The 22,247-nt window shown below is 35.1% G+C and overlaps 1 protein-coding gene across 3 annotated transcripts in view; it reads left to right on the top strand.

Moving 5' to 3' along the window:
- The window catches only part of GABRG1 (gamma-aminobutyric acid type A receptor subunit gamma1), an 88,535-nt gene that overhangs the window by 61,331 nt on the left and 4,957 nt on the right, over positions 1 to 22,247 (top strand). For all 3 annotated transcript variants that reach the window (XM_081519208.1, XM_081519279.1, XM_081519342.1), the window contains 5 exons: positions 4,898 to 5,118; positions 5,958 to 6,040; positions 8,658 to 8,795; positions 8,918 to 9,070; positions 11,185 to 11,396. In XM_081519208.1, coding sequence (XP_081375334.1) covers positions 4,898 to 5,118; positions 5,958 to 6,040; positions 8,658 to 8,795; positions 8,918 to 9,070; positions 11,185 to 11,396 — 807 coding nt within the window. The remainder of the gene's footprint in view (positions 1 to 4,897; positions 5,119 to 5,957; positions 6,041 to 8,657; positions 8,796 to 8,917; positions 9,071 to 11,184; positions 11,397 to 22,247) is intronic.

A 22,247-nucleotide genomic window follows, 5' to 3' on the forward strand; every position in this document is an offset into this window, starting at 1 on the left:
TTTTCTAGTAGTCGTGTATGGATGTGAGAGTTGGACTGTAAAGAAAGCTGAGCACTGAAGAATTGATGCTTTTGAACTGTGGTGTTGGAGAAGACTCTTCAGAGTCCCATGGACAGCAAGGAGATCAAACCAGTCCATCCTAAAGGAAATCTATTCTGAATATTCATTAGAAGGACTGATGTTGAAGCTGAAACTGCAATACTTTGGCCACATGATGCATAGCACTGACTCATTTGAAAAGACCCTGATGCTCGGAAAGATTGAAGGCGGGAGAAGAAGGGGATGACAAAGGATGAGATGGTTGGATGGCATCACTGATCAATGGACGTAAGTTTGAGTAAACTCTGGGAGTTGGTGATGGACAGGGAGGCCTACAGTCCATGGAGTTTCAAAGAGTCAGATAAGACTTAGTGACTGAACTGAACTGACCAGACCCACTCCCATAATGTACATTCTAAGATATCAGAATTAGTCAGAAGGTTTTCAGGAAGGAGAAACCGCCTTCAAGCAGGATACATTGTTGTTATATAATCCCTAGTGCAGAGTTTAAACTGAGTTGTTTTTTGTGTAATCATCAGTTCAGGGCTTAAAGAAAAAAAACATTTTATGTGACTAACACTAAGGAATGTAGAGAAAAAAGAAAAAAAAGAAAAAATCTCCTTCTCGGGAAACCTGGACTTCTTATCAACCTGCCTAGGAATTGACTCTCTCAATGCCATTAGATCAGAAGTATTTTTATGAGGATAGGTCACTGGATGCTATCATGTCCATAATGCCTTTATTCTTATTTATGTTTAGATTATGATCACTGAAACTTACAGCTAGGAAAGATAAGAATGATAATTTTATGTAGTGCCCTCATTTTTCCATTGAGAAAGATTAAAAGACTTGATCAGCTTCCTACTTTAGGAACTCACAGAACTGGGAGTCTGACATGATTTCCTGTCTCCATTCAACCAGTATTCTTTAGATTACATCATAACTTCTCACTATAACACACATTTGATGTATTTGTTGTAGTTTATCTTAAAAGTATTTAAAATTATGTATACAATTAAAGACAATGTCCTAGTCCTTAGTTGTGTTATATATATATACATATATATACATGTGTATATATATATATATATATATATGTATATATATATTCAGTTCAAAGTCTTTTAAATAATGTATGAAAACCTTAGGTTTCAGATTGGCAATGGATTTTAACTCACATCAGTTTTATTAAAATCTGAAGTAGATAAATTTTGTTAAATGTCTCCACTTTTAATGTTTTGCTATAATGGAAATCATGACAAATCTCTCTAGGAGAAGCTGTGCAAGTCCTGCAATAGGCTTTGATTTTTATCTGCAAAGAGCACTCCATTTTGTGATATGTACAGATTTGATCTAACCTACCGAAGTAAACACTGGAAGCCAGCACTTCCAGTAATACTGTGAAGAGTTCTATCCTAGTAGCATACTGATATGTCAGAAATTCTCTGATTCTATGTTTGTGTTAGTATTTGAACTTGGACAGCATAACTAACTTTTGTTTTAGAGATATAAATCTCTAATGTTAGTTTGCAACTGTTTAAAAGTCAATTCAGGTTAAATATAATTTCCATCATGAAGTCTTTATTAATTTCTCCTAGCTGAAAATAATCTCTATTGTTTTTATTTCTCTTTAATTCTGTCTCTCCTAAGTAGTATTAATTTCCAATTTTATTATGTAAATATACCTAACAGAAAAACTTCACATTCATCTTTGTAAACTGAGAATAATACAGAAGTAACTTGAGCACTGAAAAATATTTGTTAAAAATTTATTTGATGAATGTACATGGCATTATGTACTTTTGGCAATCTAAATTTACGAACATAAAAATAGAACCCAGTTGGTAACTGAATGCAGGACTTATGTCATAATATCCTTTAATGTATTGATGACTGACTTTAACGATTTAAGTATCTGAAAAACCTTTTTTTCTTTTCCATTTGAAAGAAGGAAACCGAGTCTTTTTCTTATCTTGTGACAGTATCAAGAAGTTGGCGCTTTTATAATAATTGAGTAAAGTGGGGAAGAATCCTATGAACTTGCATCACTGAAGCTATTTGTGCTGGTGATTAGCTACACTTGTACATTTTCTCTACATGTTTATAGCCTTAGTATCTGATTCACTGCTAACCACTGATCTATCTTACTGTTTTGGCCATGTGAATCAATAGTTTAGGGAGAGATGAGTGCCAGGTTCATAAGATCAGATGAGAATCAACCCAATTTCATGATGTAATTATGCACCTAAGTTAATTATTTAGGTCTGCATTTTGTATGATGTTAATTTCATTACCAAAAATGATAGAGTTAACCTGTGCATTTAAGTTTTAGACACAGCACATAATTGCAAAGCTGACAGTGAAGTAGGAAAAGGGCATGACACTCACTTTCATCAATTATGGTTTGATTGATTGAGTTAGAAGTCAAGAGGGCTCAGTTCTTCACCTTTACCCATTAATGCTATTTTCTGGGCTAACTACAAAGAGGCAAAGTTTCATAATGTACATACAATCTCAAATGCTAAATGCACTGCTCCTCATCTTGAAATGTTTATCCTAGATGCTATTCTGCTTGTTGTTCTGAGTGACTGGAAGTTCCTTTTCATGTTTCTTTTGCTTATTTATTATGTAGATAATTATAACCTGTAAATAGGAACATGAAGTACAAGAACATGGTTTGATCATTTTCTTGAAACTACACTAATACAAACGAGCAAATAAAATGGGAATTTTCATTTACATATAAAATGGCACAGGCTTGAATAACTTCTTATCTCAATGAAGCATTTATTAAGGATTAGTAATTTAAAAGAGCTTCCAAGTATTAACCTCTGCAAAAAGTTTAGGAAGGATGGATTATCAAGACACATGCTCTGTATCTTTCTCTTCTTGAACCTAGATTGAGGGAATTGTGAGCAGAAAAAAAATCTTCCCATTTTCCCCAAAATCTCTGCTTGGGGGAATTTGACCCTTTGGAAGTCATAACTCATCCAACAGTGATTAGCACTAACAGGTCTGCTAAAGAAGGAACTGTCAGCTGAAAAACCGGATCCACAACTGTTTGCTGGGCTGTTTCCCAGCCCTATACAAGCTAGTTCTCAAGTGTCATTTTTAATGCCCTGTTCATTAGGAATACTGCAGCCAATATACCTACTAAGTAGCTTAAGGTTTCCTTTACCAACCAATGTTGTATCTTTGCTAATACATAATCCTGGTGGGGCATGTTAGCCTCTTACTTTATTTTAAGCAGTTTCTGCTGTTCAGTTCTCTCTACCATTTAAAGATTTTTATTTCATTAGTCAAACTCTCAATTATACTTCTATTTATTATATTAAATATTTCTTTCTGGGTAAGTTTGGACAAGAGCTAGCATTACATCAAGAGTGAGCAAGCAATCTCTCCCACCTCAAATGACTCATATAAAACTTCATACTTTTCAGTTTACTCTTTTCCTAATCTTCTAACATCAAAGTTTCACACATACATACACTTACTTTCCTTTCTCAGTAGCATTGGTTACACATTCTTATTCATTAATTTTATCAAATTATTTTTTACTTTTATAATATGGCAGGCATAACTGTCAGGATACAAAGGTAGGTTATACCTAAACACCTACTTCTAAGAATTCTCTCGTAACCATGCAATTTCCTATTTATAGTCTTTCTGATTATGAACAGAGGTTTTTCTCTAATTATGGCACCCATCAGGCTTCACTATGATGACCATTATATGTGGTTGCTATATATGTGGATTTGGGATTCAACTTACAATGCCTCAGCTTTCATACCATCTACTCCATGATGTAGGGAGAATTATTTTATGTCTCCATTAATAAACATTCCTTAAAAATAAATATTATAGTAGTACTTATTTCATAGGGCTGTAGTAAGAATTTAATGACATGATGCTTGCAAGTGAAAGTCGCTCAGTCATGGCTGACTCTTTGCAACCCCATGGACTATTCATACAGTCCATGGAATTCTCCAGGCCAAAATACTGGCGTGGGTAGCCTTTCCCTTCTCCAGGGGATCTTCCCAACCCAGGGATCAGAACCCATGTCTCCCTCATTGCAGGTGGATTCTTTACCAGCTGAGCCACAAGGGAAACCCAAGAGTACTGGAGTGGGTAGCCTATCCCTTCTCCAGTGGACCTTCCTTACCCAGGAATTGAACCAGGGTCTCCTGCATTGCAGGTGGATTCTTTACCAACTGGGCTATCAGGGAAGTCCTGATACATGCAAAACTCTATTTCTCTCTCTCTGTCTCAATTTTTGATACTGGCAAAACTCAACACAATACTTAGCATATTATAAGTGCTTAATGGAGTGTGTGTGTGTGTGTGTGTGTGTGAAAGAAAGAGAGAGAGAGAAAGAGAGTGTGGTTGCTTTAAAACATTTGAATCTAAATGACTGAAATTAGTTTTCTGGACAAAGGATAATGTGATGGCTTTTAGATAATTTGGTGAATGCTTAAATTTTGATATTTTAGTTTGTGCCTTTTTGTGTGACTTAATCACTCATAAATATCACAAAATTTAATATAGTTGTTAACATGAAAGTGACTGACCTTTATATTAATAACCATATTATAAAATGTTGAATACAATTTACAGAAAGTATGTGAAGTGACACTGGACAGCAGTTATTGCTAGAAACTTTGGATTTTATTTTACATGACTCATGAAAACAATGAAAAAGGAAGGTTAAGATAATGGCATATACTTTTCTATGAAAAGACTGAGTTCAAGTGCTATTTACTTACAGAAATTTTAAAATATAACAGTTCAAACTTCTGAAGAGAATGTCTAAAATAGAAGCTTTACTATCATGAGTCATTACTCTCTTTCTATCCTTTAGGAATACACAATAGATATAATTTTTGCTCAAACCTGGCTTGATAGTCGTCTAAAATTCAATAGTACCATGAAAGTGCTCATGCTTAACAGTAATATGGTTGGGAAAATTTGGATTCCTGACACTTTCTTCAGAAACTCAAGAAAATCTGATGCTCATTGGATAACAACTCCTAATCGTCTTCTTCGAATATGGAATGATGGACGAGTTCTATATACTCTAAGGTATTGCTGTTTAAAAAAAAAATCTTGTAGTTGCTCTAATTTAGTTTCCATATTAATATTTCAAACTCACAAATTTCCCTTTTTCAAAGTTGCGAAGTAATAAATATGAAGCTTCTTTTATATACTAAAATTTAAAAAGGTGAAATATTGTGGAAACACTTGTTTAAGCTTGACGTTACCATTATGTGAATAGGACTGAAAGCAAAGAGGAAAAACTTGATTTCCCTGTTTTGAAGCAGAAAAGGCTGTGGCATAAACACTATATTTTTAAACCTATAAGGCAAATGATTGACAAAGATTTTCTTTAGGAGTCCACCCAGCTATAACATTTTAAAATGCTCTGATTTTCAGTGGTGTAGTAAAACATCCCTAACAGAGGATTAAATAAGGGTTGATAGGTAAGATTCAAGTTATTTAATTCATTGTCTTGAACATATTGATGCATTATAAATCATCTCTTAATGGAAAGTGGTTTATAATCCAAAGGAAAAAAATTACCATACTTAACTGGGTACACTCTGTTAATCTGCCTATGTATGCATGCCTGTGTGTTTGTTGAGATTCTGAAGTATAAAATTTTAATCACAAACACAGAAACCACACTTGGGCTAATTTAGGCACCTTAGTTTGCTGGAGAGAAAAATGTCAGAATTTTATTAATCATTTATGAATGGTACAATATTACTACTCAAGATTTTGAGACTTCAGAATTAATATTATTTTATATTGTATCACAGTCCATTATTGTTAGACAAAATTATGTTTTAAAATTAGAGAAAATATTTTTAATGCCTGAAATTATATCTCATTATTTAATATTTATTTTTCCATCTAAATAGACTGACAATTAATGCAGAATGTTACCTTCAGCTTCATAACTTTCCTATGGATGAACATTCATGTCCATTGGAATTTTCAAGTTGTAAGTGATAAAATACTTAATATTTTCATAGAACTTTATAGCCTATGGTCCTTTTTATTTAAAAATGTACAATGATGTGAGATAAACCATAATTTACACAATTATCAGAAGTTTACATTATGTTTAACTGTCTTAGATAAATTTATAAATAACATTTATTTCTTACTTTAAAAAGTGATAATAAATGCATACTGAATATATATATCTTATTATTTACATATATTCATTATATCTTGTCCTTTTCCTATTTTGATTAACTAAAGGACTTACTGAAGATAGATTTGTATTCAAATATTTTTACACTGCCATGAATAAAAAGTTGATCGAAATTTTATTCATCTTCCAGGAGGCCCAATTTAAGTTTATTACATTGTATTTTAAAATATATTTAATTGGTCTGGTGAAGAATTTTACCACATAAGTAGCAAATATTTAGGAAGACTTTAATGAATTGGAAAAATCAAGGAAGAAATAAGTTTATTTCATTCAAAAGAATGAATGAAACAAAGAGAAATTACTAGAGAGAAATAATTTAGGTACGCAAACTGAATATTTGTTGCAAGGAAATAGCTATAATCTTTCTATACTAATATCAGTTTTATTTTATATTTATTAACATATTTATTCTCACAGATGTTTTTATAAAAATATTTTTCTTCATAATATATAATTGAGCAAGTCTTTAAAACACATAAAATGCCTTTAAAAATGATATTGTCTATGTCTATGAATGATATAATTCTATTTTCCTATTTTAAAATTGATTTTTTTTTAAGATATCATGTTCTGGAATTTACTTACAGTAGATTATGAGTATTCATAAGTCTTTATCCTGCTTCTTCACTTTAAGCATTCTCATGTATCTCTTGTTGCCCTTTATTAAGGATTTTCTTGACTTTTTAAAATTTTCATCTCACTAAAATGTCCTTTTTAATTCATAATCTCATGTCTCTCTGCTTTGATTTTCTAGCATTGACCTCTCAATGAATAAAACAGTCAATTAACAACAAAGATTTGATTAATAGGAGCATTCAAGGGATAGCTGATACACAAATATTTGAAGATATACTATATTCTCCTCTAGATATCATGCCTAAAATCTTGGTGTGGTATCTCTTTAGCTTTGACTGTCTTTACTGGGAATATTCTATCCCTGTTAGTGCAATTGGGTGTCACTAACATCAACATAATAATTATAATCATCTTTTTTTCACACACTCTGTATGAGTCCAATAGAGAATTAAGCCTTCTCCATCTAATATTTCACAACAAATATATTTAGAAGATGTCATTATAGTTCCCATTTTAAGACTCAAAATCATGAAATTTAGAGTGGTTAAGTAACTAGCTCACTGTCTTATTTGACTAAGGTCTAAATCAGCATACCTGAATGAATTAACTCCTTGCGAGGATTTAATCACAAGCCCACCCAACTTGGATTTTCCCAAATTTCCTTAACTTGGTCCAAAATAGCCTTGTGTATTTCTAGGACATGTAACAAAAATAAAAGCATGTGTTTTTTAAAAGAATGCACTTCCATTCTAGACAGCTATAGAGAAGGCAGATGTTTTCAACACAAATAACTAACAAAGGTCTAGTATCCAGAACATATATAAGAATTCAGACCAAGAAAAGATAGGAAAAAAAAAAACAGTAAAATAATGAGCAATTGAATAAGCAATGATCCAAAGAAGAAACTCAAGAATCTAATAAGCACGTGAAATTTGTTCTAGATTTTATTTGTATTCAGGAAAAAAAAAAATACACTCTACAGTGAAAATAAAGAAGCCTGTCCACATAAACTTTAATGAGAACATGGATCAACACCCATTTTCAAACTCTGGCTGGTGAGAGATGAGATTAATATATTCTCTATGGAAAAAAGATTGACACTATCTCATAAAGTGGGAAGTATATGTAATCCACAACCCAGCTATTTCATGTTTAAGTATTTATACCAGAGAGATTTTTGCATATATATGTTTTGTGAGACATGTACAGTAATATTGTAAACTGAAGTGTTAGTAATAGCCAACAGGAAAGATTACAAGTGTGGACACAGTAAAATGGATGAATAAATTTTGGCATATCTTTACAACAGAACAAATTTACTACTGCTACATAAAATAGCATGAATGATGATTATAAACACTATATTAAAAGAAATAAGATACAAAATAATACATCCAGCATGGCAAAAATCAAGCAGAGTTCAAAAAGAACCTAAACTAAACTATATTTTTCATAATTGCCTCTCAAATATATATATATATATATATAACCAAAATCATAAGGAGAGGATTATCACATAAATCAGGTCAGTGGTTATCTCTGGTTGAGAGAGGAAACACTATACTGGAGTGGATGCATGGTTTTTCTTAGATGCTAGCAAGATTTTATTACTTGATTTAAGTGTAATTAGCATGGACTATCATTATTTAATCATTAGGATTATTCTTTATACTATACTCACCAATTTTATGCAGTATTTTTCTATATTAACATGTAAAAATGAGAAAGAATTTCAAAACATTTGTCTTTTGATAATGTTGGTATTGCAACAGTAACAGATTTGGATCTGCTAATGTATATATATATAATTTTAATTTTTACCTAGATGGATACCCTAAAAATGAAATTGAGTATAAGTGGAAAAAACCTTCTGTAGAAGTGGCTGATCCTAAATACTGGAGATTATATCAGTTTGCATTTGTAGGATTACGGAACACAACTGAAATCTCTCACACAATCTCTGGTAAGAAAGGAACACAAATCAATGACTAATGCTAGCATCAAGCGGCATTTGTATTTAAATCTATGGCTTGAAATCCTATACTTATTTGTATTTTATAGCCAAAATATATTTTTTTCTTCCAGGGGACTATATTATCATGACAATTTTCTTTGACCTGAGCAGACGAATGGGATATTTCACTATTCAGACGTACATTCCATGTATTCTGACAGTTGTACTTTCTTGGGTATCTTTTTGGATCAATAAAGATGCAGTACCTGCAAGAACATCTTTGGGTATGATGTAATATTATGCTATAGAGTCATACAACTTTATATGTTTATAAACATATAATTTACAATTTACAATTTTTTTTTTATCATTTACTAAATGGAGTTATTTACCAGCTGCAATAGAACCACAGGAAAATCTCTTTATTTTTGAAAATAGAAACTGTCCCAACATTTTTTATGTTTTTAAGACACAATTATCAGTAGTGAGATTCATGTACTATACTGATGTGGGGAAGTAATCAATTAATCAATAATTTATTTTTGTATATCTATACAAGAGTTTAGGTTATCATTTTCTTTTAAACAAATGTATAGTGATTAGACATATTTTCTTATGCCTAATTACTGATTACACTGATTATTGCAACAGATTGTTAAAGAAAGAAAGAAAAAGTTTCTTTTATCAAGTACAAATTATAAATTACCCTTTTAATCAGTGTTATTATACAGGCAACTCTCAAAAGTTCACAGAATAATAACACATTTTATAGATAACAGAAGCCCAGAAACTTCTTGTCCCTGTCCTTTGGAATAGTTGACTATTCATTAGTACCATTGTAAGAACAGGGATTTCAAAGCCTTCTAAATACACACTAGTCAATAAATACTGCCTATTAGTGATTCAGCTAAAAACTAAGTTTGATGAAAAGTATTGACAATACTGACCACGTTTAAGATGCATGGATTATGTATGATTTTCATGCATTAATTCTTATTTAGCTTTTATGCTTCCCTTGATCTCTATTAAAAACATTTCTGAGATTTTCATGTTTTTACAATTCTATTTCTTACTTGTTTACATATATTCACTTCAACATCACACTGCACTAGAGTATCTGTCCATTTTTGTCTGACTGTAGTTAGATGAATATTTCTAATATATTAAACTATAAACTTCCCTGAAGTTAAGAAACTTCCCTGAGGTCACAGAGTTAATAGGTCAGAATTTGAACTTAACTTGTCTCCATGACTTCCAATCCATCGCAACTGTATCTTCCTTAATTTTTTTCAATCCTAAGTGATGACAAAAATAAAAAGATGGGCATATGAAAAGCATTATTATTAAGGTGTGTTTGAATGTAGACATGAAGGAAAAAGTTGACTATTAACTTCATCATACAAAAGAGGTGCTATTTTTTTCAACCCAGATATTGCCAGTCTGTAAATAATTGGCCAAATTAAGATTCATCTGGCATTGTATTTAGTACTTCTTGGAGAGAAAACAATTCCACTAATGGTGCTCTATTTCATGAGACAAAGAATGAGAATTAAGGCAGTTTAGATAAGAAGAGATAGCGCATGTGCATCTGTAAGGGGGACTAAAATGAGCAGTGGTAAAAACCACAAGAAGGCCATGGATAAAAAGAAATAGCCTCAAAGATCCCTATACAGGGCTTGGGTCCAGGGGGACATCCTCATTTTATATATTGACTTCTTCAAAACATGATTTACTCTTGTCTTTTTAAAATAGTAGCTTGATATCATTTTGCCTGTATTCTTTACTGAGACTAAAAAATAGGTTTAATACAAGTTATAAAATTATTGTGGCAATTTGGATTAATTTTAACTGTGTGTGACAAGAAACCTTAAATCACTGTAGATTAAATTAGACAGAGGTCTAACGTGGCTTCTGATGGTCTGACCACCATATTCCAGCAGAAATCAATTGAGAAAGAGGAAAAGAAGGGCATTTCTTATCTCTCTAATGTCTAAGGACATCTTTGGTCCTTGTTTACACCCTTTACTTGATTCTTCTTGGCTACATTTCAGCCTGTGGCCATACATAGTTAAAGGAAGCTAGCAAATAAATGTGTACTTCCAGGCAGGCACAGGCCAGCTAAAAATTGGATAGTCTATTATTCTGGAAGAAGGCAAGGACAGGAATGGAGAGTTACCTACTTGCAGTCCAGAGAATTTACATGATTAAAAGTCATACAAAGAACACACTGAACACAATGTAGCTATGGTTACCAGATTTCTTTCCCCTGTAAATCATGAGTAATCATATTCTTTTGTTTCTATTGCTTATTTATGCAAACAATATGCCATATCAAATGGAATAATAAAAATGGTCTAAGATCATTTTCATCATCTATTGTTCTTCCCTTCCTCCACAGGTATCACCACAGTGCTGACTATGACAACTCTGAGTACAATTGCCAGGAAGTCCTTACCTAAGGTTTCTTATGTGACTGCGATGGATCTCTTTGTTTCTGTTTGTTTCATTTTTGTTTTTGCAGCTTTGATGGAGTATGGCACCTTGCATTATTTTACCAGCAACAAAAAAGTTAAGACTACTAGAGAAAAAAAGCCAAAAATCAAGACCTCGGTATGTTAAAAAAAAAAAAAAAAAAATATATATATATATATATGCATATATATATATATATATATATAAACAACTTTTGTTGGAGATACTCTTTTGAGTTCTCATGTTATATTTTCTTAGACTGATATAGATGCTAGAGGTACCCTGACAAATATAAAAAATATTAAAATCAAACTGAGTACGTAACATTTCCCACTAGCAGAAGTATACTTATATTTTTTTTCCTAGAAAGTACTTTTGAATTACCTCTGCAAAGAGTGGTTATTGTGCTGTGAAGTGTTCCACAAGTAGCAAATTCTTTGCCCTAGAAAACTCATTTAAGCTCTCTCTTTGAATGTATTTTTGTCATAGGATTTAATTTCTAATATGGTTGCCCCACAAACCTAATTTTTAGAGATAAATATCTCTCTTTAATGTTGGTATTCAACTGTGTTTGGAAGATGCAGCGTTCTATGTCATAGAAAAGATATCTGTTTGGCTTTTGTACAGATACAGTTGTACTCACTTACTTGCCCTTCCTAAGCATATGTCTACCTTACCATAAAACATCAAGTTGGTAAATTAGAATTAATTCTACTGACTCTAAAATACTTAAGTATTGGATGACTAACTATAATTTCTTTTTATAATGACATTATATCAAACTTAAGATGGACGGGTCATGGTGGAGAGGTCTGACAGAATGTGGTTCACTAGAGAAGGGAATGGCAAACCACTTCAGTATTCTTGCCTTGAGAACCCCATGAACAGTATGAAAAGGCAAAAAGATAGGACACTGAAAGATGAACTCCCAAGGTCGGTAGGTACCCAATATGCTACTGGAGATCAGTGGAGAAATAACTACAGAAAGAAGGAATGGATGGACCCCCAAAAAAACAACACCCAGTTGTGGATGGGCTGGTGATAGAAGCAAGGTTCGATGCTGTTAAGAGCAATATTGCATAGGAACCTGGAATGTTGGTCCATGAATCAAGGCAAATTGGAAGTGGTCAAACAGTAGATGACAAGAGTGAACATCAACATTCTAGGAATCAGCGAACTAAGATGGACTGGAATGCGTGAATTTAACTCAGATGACCATTATATCTCCTACTGTGGGCAGGAATCCCTTAGAAGAACTGGAGTAGCCATCATGGTCAACAAAAGAGTCCAAATGCAGTACTTGGATGCAATCTCAAAAACAACAGAATGATCTCTGTTCGTTTCCAAGGCAAACCATTCAACATCACGGTAATGCAAGTCTATACCCCGACCAGTAATGCGGAAGAAGGTGAGGTTGAACGGTTCTATGAAGACCTACAAGACCTTTTAGAACTAACACCCAAAAAAGATGTCCTTTTCCTTATAGGGGACTGGCATGCAAAAGTAGGAAGTCAAGAAACACCTGGAGTACCAGGCAAATTTGGCCTTGGAATATGGAATGAAGTAGGGCAAAGGCTAATAGAGTTCTGCCAAGAAAACGACTGGTCATAGCAAACACCCTCTTCCAACAACACAAGAGAAGACTCTACACATGGACATCTCCAGATGGTCAGTACCGAAAAAAGGTTGATTATATTCTTTGCAGCCAAAGATGGAGAAGCTCTTTACAGTCAGCAAAAACAAGACCAGGAGCAGACTGTGGCTCAGATCATGAACTCCTGACTGCCAGATTCACACTGAAATTGAAGAAAGTAGGGAAGACCACTAGACCATTCAGGTATGACCTAAATCAAATCCCTTAAGATTATGCAGTGGCAGTGAAAAATAGATTTAGGGGACTAGATCTTATAGACAGAGTGCCTGATGAACTATGGACAGAGGTTTGTGACGTTGTACAGGAGACAGGGATCAAGACAATCCCCATGGAAAAGAAATGCAAAAAGGCAAAATGGCTATCTGAGGAGGCCTTATAAATAGCTGTGAAAAGAAGAGAAGCGAAAAGCAAAGGAGAAAAGGAAAGATATTCTTATTTGAATGCAGAGTTCCAAAGAATAGAAATGAGAGACAAGAAAGCCTTCCTCAGCCATCAATGCAAAGAAATAGAAGAAAACAACAGAATGGGAAAGACTAGAGATCTCTTCAAGAAAATTAGAGATACCAAGGGAACATTTCATGCAAAGATGGGCTTGATAAAGGACAGAAATGGTATGGACCTAACAGAAGCAGAAGATATTAAGAAGAGGTGGCAAGAATACACAGAAGAACTGTACAAAAAAGATCTTCACAACCCAGATAATCACGATGGTGTGATCACTCACTTAGAGCCAGACGTCCTGGAATGTGAAGTCAAGTGGGCCTTAGAAAGCATCACTACGAACAAAGCTAGTGGAGGTAATGGAATTTGAGTTGAGCTATTTCAAATCCTGCTGTGAAAGTGCTGCACTCAAATGCTAGCAAATTTGGAAAACTCAGCAGTGGCACAAGACTGGAAAAGGTCAGTTTTCATCCCAATCCCAAAGAAAGGCAATGCCAAAGAATGCTCAAACTACCGCAAAATTGTCCTCATCTCACACACTAGTAAAGTAATGCTCAAAATTCTCCAAGCCAGGCTTCAGCAATACGTGAACTGTGAACTTCCAGATGTTCAAGCTGGTTTTAGAAAAGGCAGAGGAACCAGAGATCAAATTGGAACCAGAGATCCAACATCCACTGGATCATTGAAAAAGCAAGAGAGTTCCAGAAAAACATCTATTTCTGCTTTATTGACTATGCCAAAGACTTTGACTGTGTCGATCACAATAAACTGTGGAAAATTCTGAAAGAGATGGGAATACCAGACCACCTGAGCTGCCTCTTGAGAAACCTGTATTCAGGTCAGGAAGCAACAGTTAGAACTGGACATGGAACAACAGACTGGTTCCAAATAGGAAAAGGAGTACGTCAAGGCTGTATATCGTCACTCTGCTTATTTAACTTATACGCAGAGTACATCATGAGAAACACTGGGCTGGAAGGAGCAGAAGCTGGAATCAAGATTGCCGGGAGAAATATCAATAACCTCAGATATGCAGATGACCCCACCCTTATGGCAGAAAGTGAAGAGGAACTAAAAAGCCTCTTGATGAAAGTGAGAGAGGAGAGTGAAAAAGTTGGCTTAAAGCTCAACATTCAGAAAACTAAGATCATGGTAGCTGGTCCCATCACTTCATGGGAAATAGATGGGGAAACAGTGGTAGGCTTTAATTTTGGGGGCTCCAAAATCACTGCAGATGGTGATTGCAGCCATGAAATTAAAAGACGCTTACTCCTTGGAAGGAAGGTTATGACCAACCTAGATAGCATATTTAAAAGCAGAGACATTACTCTGCCAACAAAGGTCCGTCTAGTCAGGGCAATGGTTTTTCCAGTAGTCGTGTATGGATGTGAGAGTTGGACTGTGAAGAAAGCTGAGCACTGAAGAATGGATACTTTTGAAATGTGGTGTTGGAGAAGACTCTTGAGAGTCCCTTGGACTGCAAGGAGATCCAACCAGTCCATCCTAAAGGAGATCAGTCCTGGGTGTTCATTGGAAGGACTGATGTTGAAGCTGAAACTCCAATACTTTGGCCACCTAATGCGAACAGTTGACTCATTGGAGAAGACTCTGGTGCTGGGAGTGATTGGGGGCAGGAGGAGAAGGGGACGACAGAGGATGAGATGGCTGGATGGCATCACCGACTTGATGGACATGAATTTGGGTGAACTCCAGGAGTTTGTGATGGATTGGGAGGCCTGGCGTGCTCTGATTCATGGGTTCGCAAAGTGTTGGACACGGCTGAGTGACTGAACTGAACTTTTACTGAGTGTGCCTGGAACTCCTCTATTTTACATACATGTTTTCATTTATGCTCATAGGCACCTAGTAAATACTTTGCACAAGGACAACCTTAGAAAGTGAAGAATCCAAGACAAACTCAGGTCTTTTTTGGTTCCAGAGGTCAAGCTTGTAACCCTTCTTTTATGTTGTCTGTTCTTAAAAGATTCTGAAAAATAAGACACTTCACTGCTAATTTCACTAAATGCTTTCCAAGCAGATTTGTTCTATAATAACAATATACTTGAAAACTATATAAAACAGTTATGCATGAGTGGCATGCTTGTAAACTTACCATGCGTGCGTGTGTCCTAAGTCGCTTCAGTGGTGTCTGACTCTTTGCAACCCTATGAACTGTAGCCAGCCAGACTAGTGGGGATCTTCCTCCAGGGTATCTTCCTGACCCAGGGATTGAACCCGAGTCTCTTGTGTCTCATGCATTGGTGGGTGGGTTCTTTACCACTAGCAACACCTGGGAAGCCCAAACCTACCATAGCAGATACATAATGAAGTATGGGATTTTTCAGGTTATGTGCTAAATTTGTAAGTTCTAGGATATAATGCTTTTTCTCCTGCCCCTCATTTTTCATCAGTTTGTTTATATAATTTTCCCATACTTTAAAATAATATTTTACTTTCTATGTTGTACTCCAAGGACAAAGCCTTATATATTTGCTTCCAGATTCCCACAATATTCCAAGAAGGAAGAACACATTGTTGGTGGTACATGTTTCAGAACTTACGTGGCAGAATTAGCCTGTGATTCTCTCAAGCTGATGTAATTTTAGCTTATTAATAAGATTTACTATGGTCTCTGAATGGATAAAGCATCAGGAGGCGATGATTTCAAGTTTAATAACCATTTGCTATTTTTTTAAGTAAAGAAAAGCACAGGTTTTCTACTTTCTTCCTTTAATCCAAGCCAAGCATCCTCTCTGGATTTTCCATTTCATCATTTACTCATCCACAACTATGCTCAATTACTACCTTGACAATTTTATTTCTGAACATTGTGAATGAAAATATTTAAAATAAAAATAATTGACTTTATAGGTTAACAATGTACAGTCTCACATGGATTCTAGAATTTCATTCTAAGAATATGTAATATAGATACTAATATTGTCTAAGGCTATTGTAGGACTACAGATAATCAGTTCGACTCCAGGTCATGTGCTCTCAACCACATTACCAGATGCCTCGCTCAGGAAGCTGAAACACTGGAGTGCAAGCTTTAAAATCATGATGTTCATGTACTCGTTCATTCATCAAATATTTATTAAGGACACCCAGGTTCTAGGTATTGTTCTCGTATAGTTATTTAAGAAAAAATTATCTATATGTTGAATATTTACAATATATCACCAAGCCCTAAAAGCAAAATACTAAAGCTAAAAAATTAAGGAATAAAAAATAAATGAGAAAAATAAATGAGTGCTTAAAAGCATAAATTATAAATATCAAAAAGTTAAACAAGTAATTGACTACCTAGAGAAGAAAAATATGTAGAGCCATCTAAAATGAAATTCTATAGTATCTTCTTTCTGTTCAGTTACATGCTTCATTAGCTCTTTCAATACTAAATGACACTTTGAGTGAAAAACTGGATCACTAATCAAAGCTGACTCCCTGCCTAGTGCAGTGTTCAACCATATGGTCTCGCTAATCAGGTAAATCAGAACACACTTTTATGAAGAATAGATGGCTCTGTGTGCTGTTGTCTCAAAATGTTCTATTTAAGGGCTTTGTGGAATCTGTGTTTTTCTTCTGTTCCAGCCAGGAGAATCAAATACAAGCCTAGACCCAGAAATCTTGCAGAAATGTGCTGCAGCACATTGCCTTTACACCTGTTTCAATAGTTTGTGAGTTTATCTTCCTTTCTCATTCTCTATCTCTCTGTTCTGCCACCACCCTACTTTATTTTATAAGTTCCAAATTGTGAAAAGTTTAAAACCAAGCATTTCTTTTCCTTCACCAAATTATTTATGGCAATGGGCCAGGACCAAAGATCGTGCCTGTAGTTATTGAAAGGTCAATGTGTCTATTTTTAAATGATACTCAAGGCCATTCTTGAGATCTCTTTGCCTGCTTAGCTGAGAATCCCTGAAAAGTTCAATTTATTTTGCTTAGAAAGAGATGATGCATGCATACGTACTAGGTTGCTTCAGTTGTGTCTGACTCTTTGCAACCCTATGGACTGTAGCCGTCCAGGCTCCTCTGTCCATAGATTCTTCAGGCAAGAATACTGGAGTGGGTTTCCATGCCCTCCTCCAGGAGAAAGAGATGATACTTGAACACAATAGATTTTCAGCTTCAATGACCCCTCTAAGAAAAATATAAGTTAATAAAAATGCTTTCTACCTTATTATCCATGTGATATTATATAATAGACCTCTTCCCTCTTTCTCTTACTTCTTTTTTGATAATTCTTCTGTGTATTCTTGTCACCTCTTCTTAATATCTTCTTCTTCTGTTAGGTACATGCCCCCCTTCCTTCCTTCCATCTTTTGTCCTTCCTTTCTTCCTTCTGTCATTTTCTTATGTCCGTATTTCTTTATTTCTTTCTTCTTTATCTTTTATTATGAATGTCAGTGCCATTTTGACTTGGTCTTTATTACCATAGCTGAGAAAATAAGAGACGCTAAAGGCAAAGGAGAAAAAGAAAGGTATACCCATTTGAATGCAGAGTTTCAGAGAATAGCAAAGAGAGATTAGAAAGCCTTTCTCAGTGATCAATGCAAAGAAATAGAGGAAAACAATAGAATGGGAAAGACTTGACATCTCTTCAAGAAAATTAGAGGTACCAAGGGAACATTTCATGCTAAGATGGGCTCGATAAAGGACAGAAATGGCATGTACCTAACAGAAGCAGAAGATATTAAGAAGAAGTGACAAGAATACACAAAAGAATTATACAAAAAAGATCTCTGAGACCCAGATAACCATGATGGTGTGATCACTCACCTAGAGTCAGACATTCTGGAATGTGAAGCCAAATGGGCTTTAGGAAGCATCACTACAAACAAAACTAGTGGAGGTGATGGAATTTCAGTTGAGCTATTTCAAATCTTAAAAGATGATGCTGTGGAAGTGCTGCACTCAATATGCCAGCAAATTTGGAAAGCTCGGCAGTGGCCACAAGACTGGAAAAGGTCAGTTTTCATTCCAATCCCAAAGAAGGGCACTGCCAAAGAATGTTCAAACTACTGCTTGATTGCACTCATCTCACTTACTAGCAAACTAATGCTCAAATTTTTCCAAGCCAGGCTTCAACAGTACGTGAACCCAACTTCCAGATGCTCAAGCTGGATTGAGAAAAGGCAGAAGAACAAGAGATCAAATTGCCAACATCCATTGGGTCATTGAAAAGGCAAGGGAGTTCCAGAGAAACATCTACTTCTGCTTTATTGACTATGCCAAAGCCTTTGACTGTGTGTATCACAACAAACTGGAAAATTCTTAAAGAGATGGGAGTACCAGACCACCTGAACTGCCTCCTGAGAAATCTGTATGCAGGTCAAGAAGCAACCGTTAGAACTGGACATGGAACCAGAGACTGCTTCCAAATCGGGAAAGGAGTACGTCAAGGTAGTATATTGTCACCCTGTTTATTTAACTTATATGCAGAGTACATCATGCAAAATGCTGGGCTGGATAAAACACAAGCAGGAATCAAGATTGCTGAAGAAATATCAATAACCTCAGATAGGCCAATGACCCCATTCTTATGTCAGAAAATACAGAGGAACTAAAGAGCCTCTTGGTGAAAGAGGAGAGTGAAAAAGCTGGCTTAAAACTCAACATTCAAAAAGCTAAGATCATGGCATCCAGTCTCATCACTCTATGGCAAATTGATGGGGAAACAGTGGAAACAGTGAGAGACTTTACTTTTTTGGGCTCCATAATCACTGCAGATGCTGACTGCAGCCATGAAATTAAAAGACGTTTGCTTATCGGAAGAAAAGCTATGACAAACCTAAACAGCATATTAAAAAGCCAATAACATTACTTTGCCAACAAAGATCTGTCTAGTCAATGCTATGGTTTTTCCAGTAGTCATGTATGGATGTGAGAGTTGGACTATAAAGAAAGCTGAGAGCCAGAGAATTGATGCTTTGTAACTGTTATGTTTAAGACTCTCGAGAGTCCCTTGGACTGAAAAGAGATCCAACCAGTTAATCCTAGAGGAAATCAGTCCTGAATATTCTTTGAAAGGACTGGTGCTGAAGCTGAAGCTCCAATACTTTGGCCACATGATGCGAAGAACTGACTCATTGGAAAAGACACTGATGCTGGGAAAGATTGGAGGCTGGAGGAGAAGGGGACAACAGAGGATGAGATGGTTGGAACGGCATCACTGACTGGATGAACATGAGTTTGAGCAAGCTCTAGGAGTTGGTGACGGACAGGGAAGCCTGGCATGCTGTAGTCCCTAGAGTGACAAAGTGTTGGACACGACTGAGCATCTGAACTGAATATATTTTACTAGGTTTTTATTTCTATTCATTGAGACTATGATTCAGGTTTGTTTGTATCAATATCTATTTTCAGTTAAATCTAGTATGCTAAATATATTGAATTATAGAATCAAGATCCCCTATGAAATAAGTAAAGATCTCAGAAAAGCAATAGTAATAAACAATCCAAATAAAGAGTCATTCATTTTAAAACTCAAATATTCAGCCCCTTGATGATAAAAATATCAGAAAACTATTTTATACCTATATTAGGAGCCTGGTATACCCATTTGCAGATGGAACTTTCTTATTTGTAATCTCTCAGTGGAAATGTTAAATGTTTGAAGTTTATTTCACCAACAATGGACAAGACGGGCTTCCTTAGTGGCTCTGAAGTAAGAATCTCCATGCTGTGCAGGAAACCCAAGTTAGATCCCTGGGTCAGGAAGATCCTCTGGAGAAGGGAATGGTTGGTTACCCACTTTAGTATTCTTGCCTGGAGAATTCCATGGACAGGGAAGCCTTGTGGGCTACAGTCCATGGAGTTGCATAGAGTTGGACATGACTGAGTGACTAAGAATGGACAAGACACTATGAAGAGAATAATGACAGAATGCATTCTCTGCTTTCAGGGAATCTTTAAATCAAGTCGTGGCAAAATGAATTAGAAGTATAAACAGAAGATAAGAAATACAGTACAAATAACAGTCCAAGTAAAAATCAAAAGTAAACAAAGACACTGTAAGGAAGAAGTTAGATGACTGGTTTCAAATACCTTTTCAGCAGCAATATATTTTCTAAGACAGGTATAACTTAAGAATATTTGACGATGTTCTTACTGAAATAGAGATAGCCACCACAGAGTCTGAACTAAGTGGGCTGTCTCATACACAGAGGGAATCTTGAGACATTATGGAATATAGTTTGTGAAGCACTAATAAGCACATAGTGTTGAAAGAGGCTACACCATTGTGAGCGACAGTGCAGTGGGTGGGCTTCTCTCATTTCACTCTAAATAATTTATTCAAAATGTATGTAAACTAATTCTTCCAAGTGGGAATTTGATAGAGAAAACTACAGAGAAAGCACATCATTGAAGTAGTTCTCTGAAGAATAGATTGCAGTTTTCAGGAAAACAAATTAGCAAGAACATTTGAGAGAAGGAACCATGTAATCCATGTTGAGGTTTACATATAAGAATAAAAAGCAGACTGGTGTATTTCTCAAGCTGTTTGCCTAATACAATAACCACTAGCTAGGTTGATTTAAACTAACTAAAATCAACCAAAATTTTAAAATTTATATCTTAGTAGCAGTGGTCACATTTTAAGTGCTTAATAGCCACATATAACAAGTAAAAACTTCTACTGGACAGTGCTGGTTTGAAAATAGGAATCTTAGGAAAGAAATTAAACAAAGTTGAGGATAGAAAAGTAGTTTATCGCCAAGATGTTGAAGTCTCCAGCACAATGTTAAGAAATTTAAATTTTGCCCTGTCAGCACTGATAAGCTATGAATGTTTTCAAGGAAGATGGCATATTTGTTTCTATATTTTCGAAAGACAATTATAAGTAGCATGGAATACATTTGAATTACAACAGAAGCAAGGAGATAAAGACTATTGCAAAAGTTCAAGATGTAACAGATTACTGAGAATGGAACTAGAAATAAGAGTGGAAAAAAAGTGTGAAAGGTATTTTTGTGTGCGTGTATTTGTTTTGGCCACAGTAACCAACCCACAGCCCATTCTTCAGCTAATACATATCATATCTTTATGAATAAGGTATCTTCCACCTTTTAGAGCACAAAAATAATGAAAAGCTGTATCAATACAAAGTTTCACCGATTATAAACTTTCTTTCCTATAATGGTATTTGGTAAAGCTCCCAGGAATGATTATTTGATATTAGTGAAATCTGAAATACAGTAAGAAGCTTACTTGTGTATGGTTGAAACAAATGAACAAATCAAATAATGTATAAATGTACAAGTGAAAATACAATTCTCTGCTTAGCAGCCTTGGTCCTAAAAGGTTGTTGTTGAACCCACGAAAAGACACCGGGATTCTTGGCCTCTGGAGGAGAAGAATTCAATCTGGGGCCAGAGACGAGGCTTGATCGCTCAGAGCTTTTGTGCAATAGAGTTTATTAAAGTATAAAAGGGATAGAGAAAGCTTCTGACATAGACATCAGAAGGGGGCAGAAAGAGTACCCCCTTGCTAGCGTTAGCAGTGGAATTATATACTCTCAAATTAGTTATTACAGTGAATCAAAAGAATGTCTGGAGGTTGTAAAGACCTCACCAGACCTACTCCCATAATTTACAATTTAAGATGACAGAATTAGCCAGAAGGTTTTTTCCAGAGACTGTCCTCAAGCAGGATACATTATTGTTATATAATCCTAAGGAATGTAGAGGGAAAAAAAAATAGTTTGTCCTTTCTTCCTCCTTGAGAATTCCAGACCCTTCTCCCCTTGGGGACCCCTGGACTTCTTATCAACCTGCCTAGGAAATGACTCTCTCAGTCCCAACCCTCAGAATTAGGTTTATTTGTTTGTTTTTTTTAACTTTCTATTTTTTACTTTCCTCTGATAATTATTTCCATTAACTTCTATATTC

This window comes from Giraffa tippelskirchi, chromosome 1 (assembly GCF_054371585.1).
Source record: "Giraffa tippelskirchi isolate mGirTip1 chromosome 1, T2T-mGirTip1v1.2.pri, whole genome shotgun sequence".
NCBI classification, from domain to species: Eukaryota; Metazoa; Chordata; class Mammalia; order Artiodactyla; family Giraffidae; genus Giraffa; species Giraffa tippelskirchi.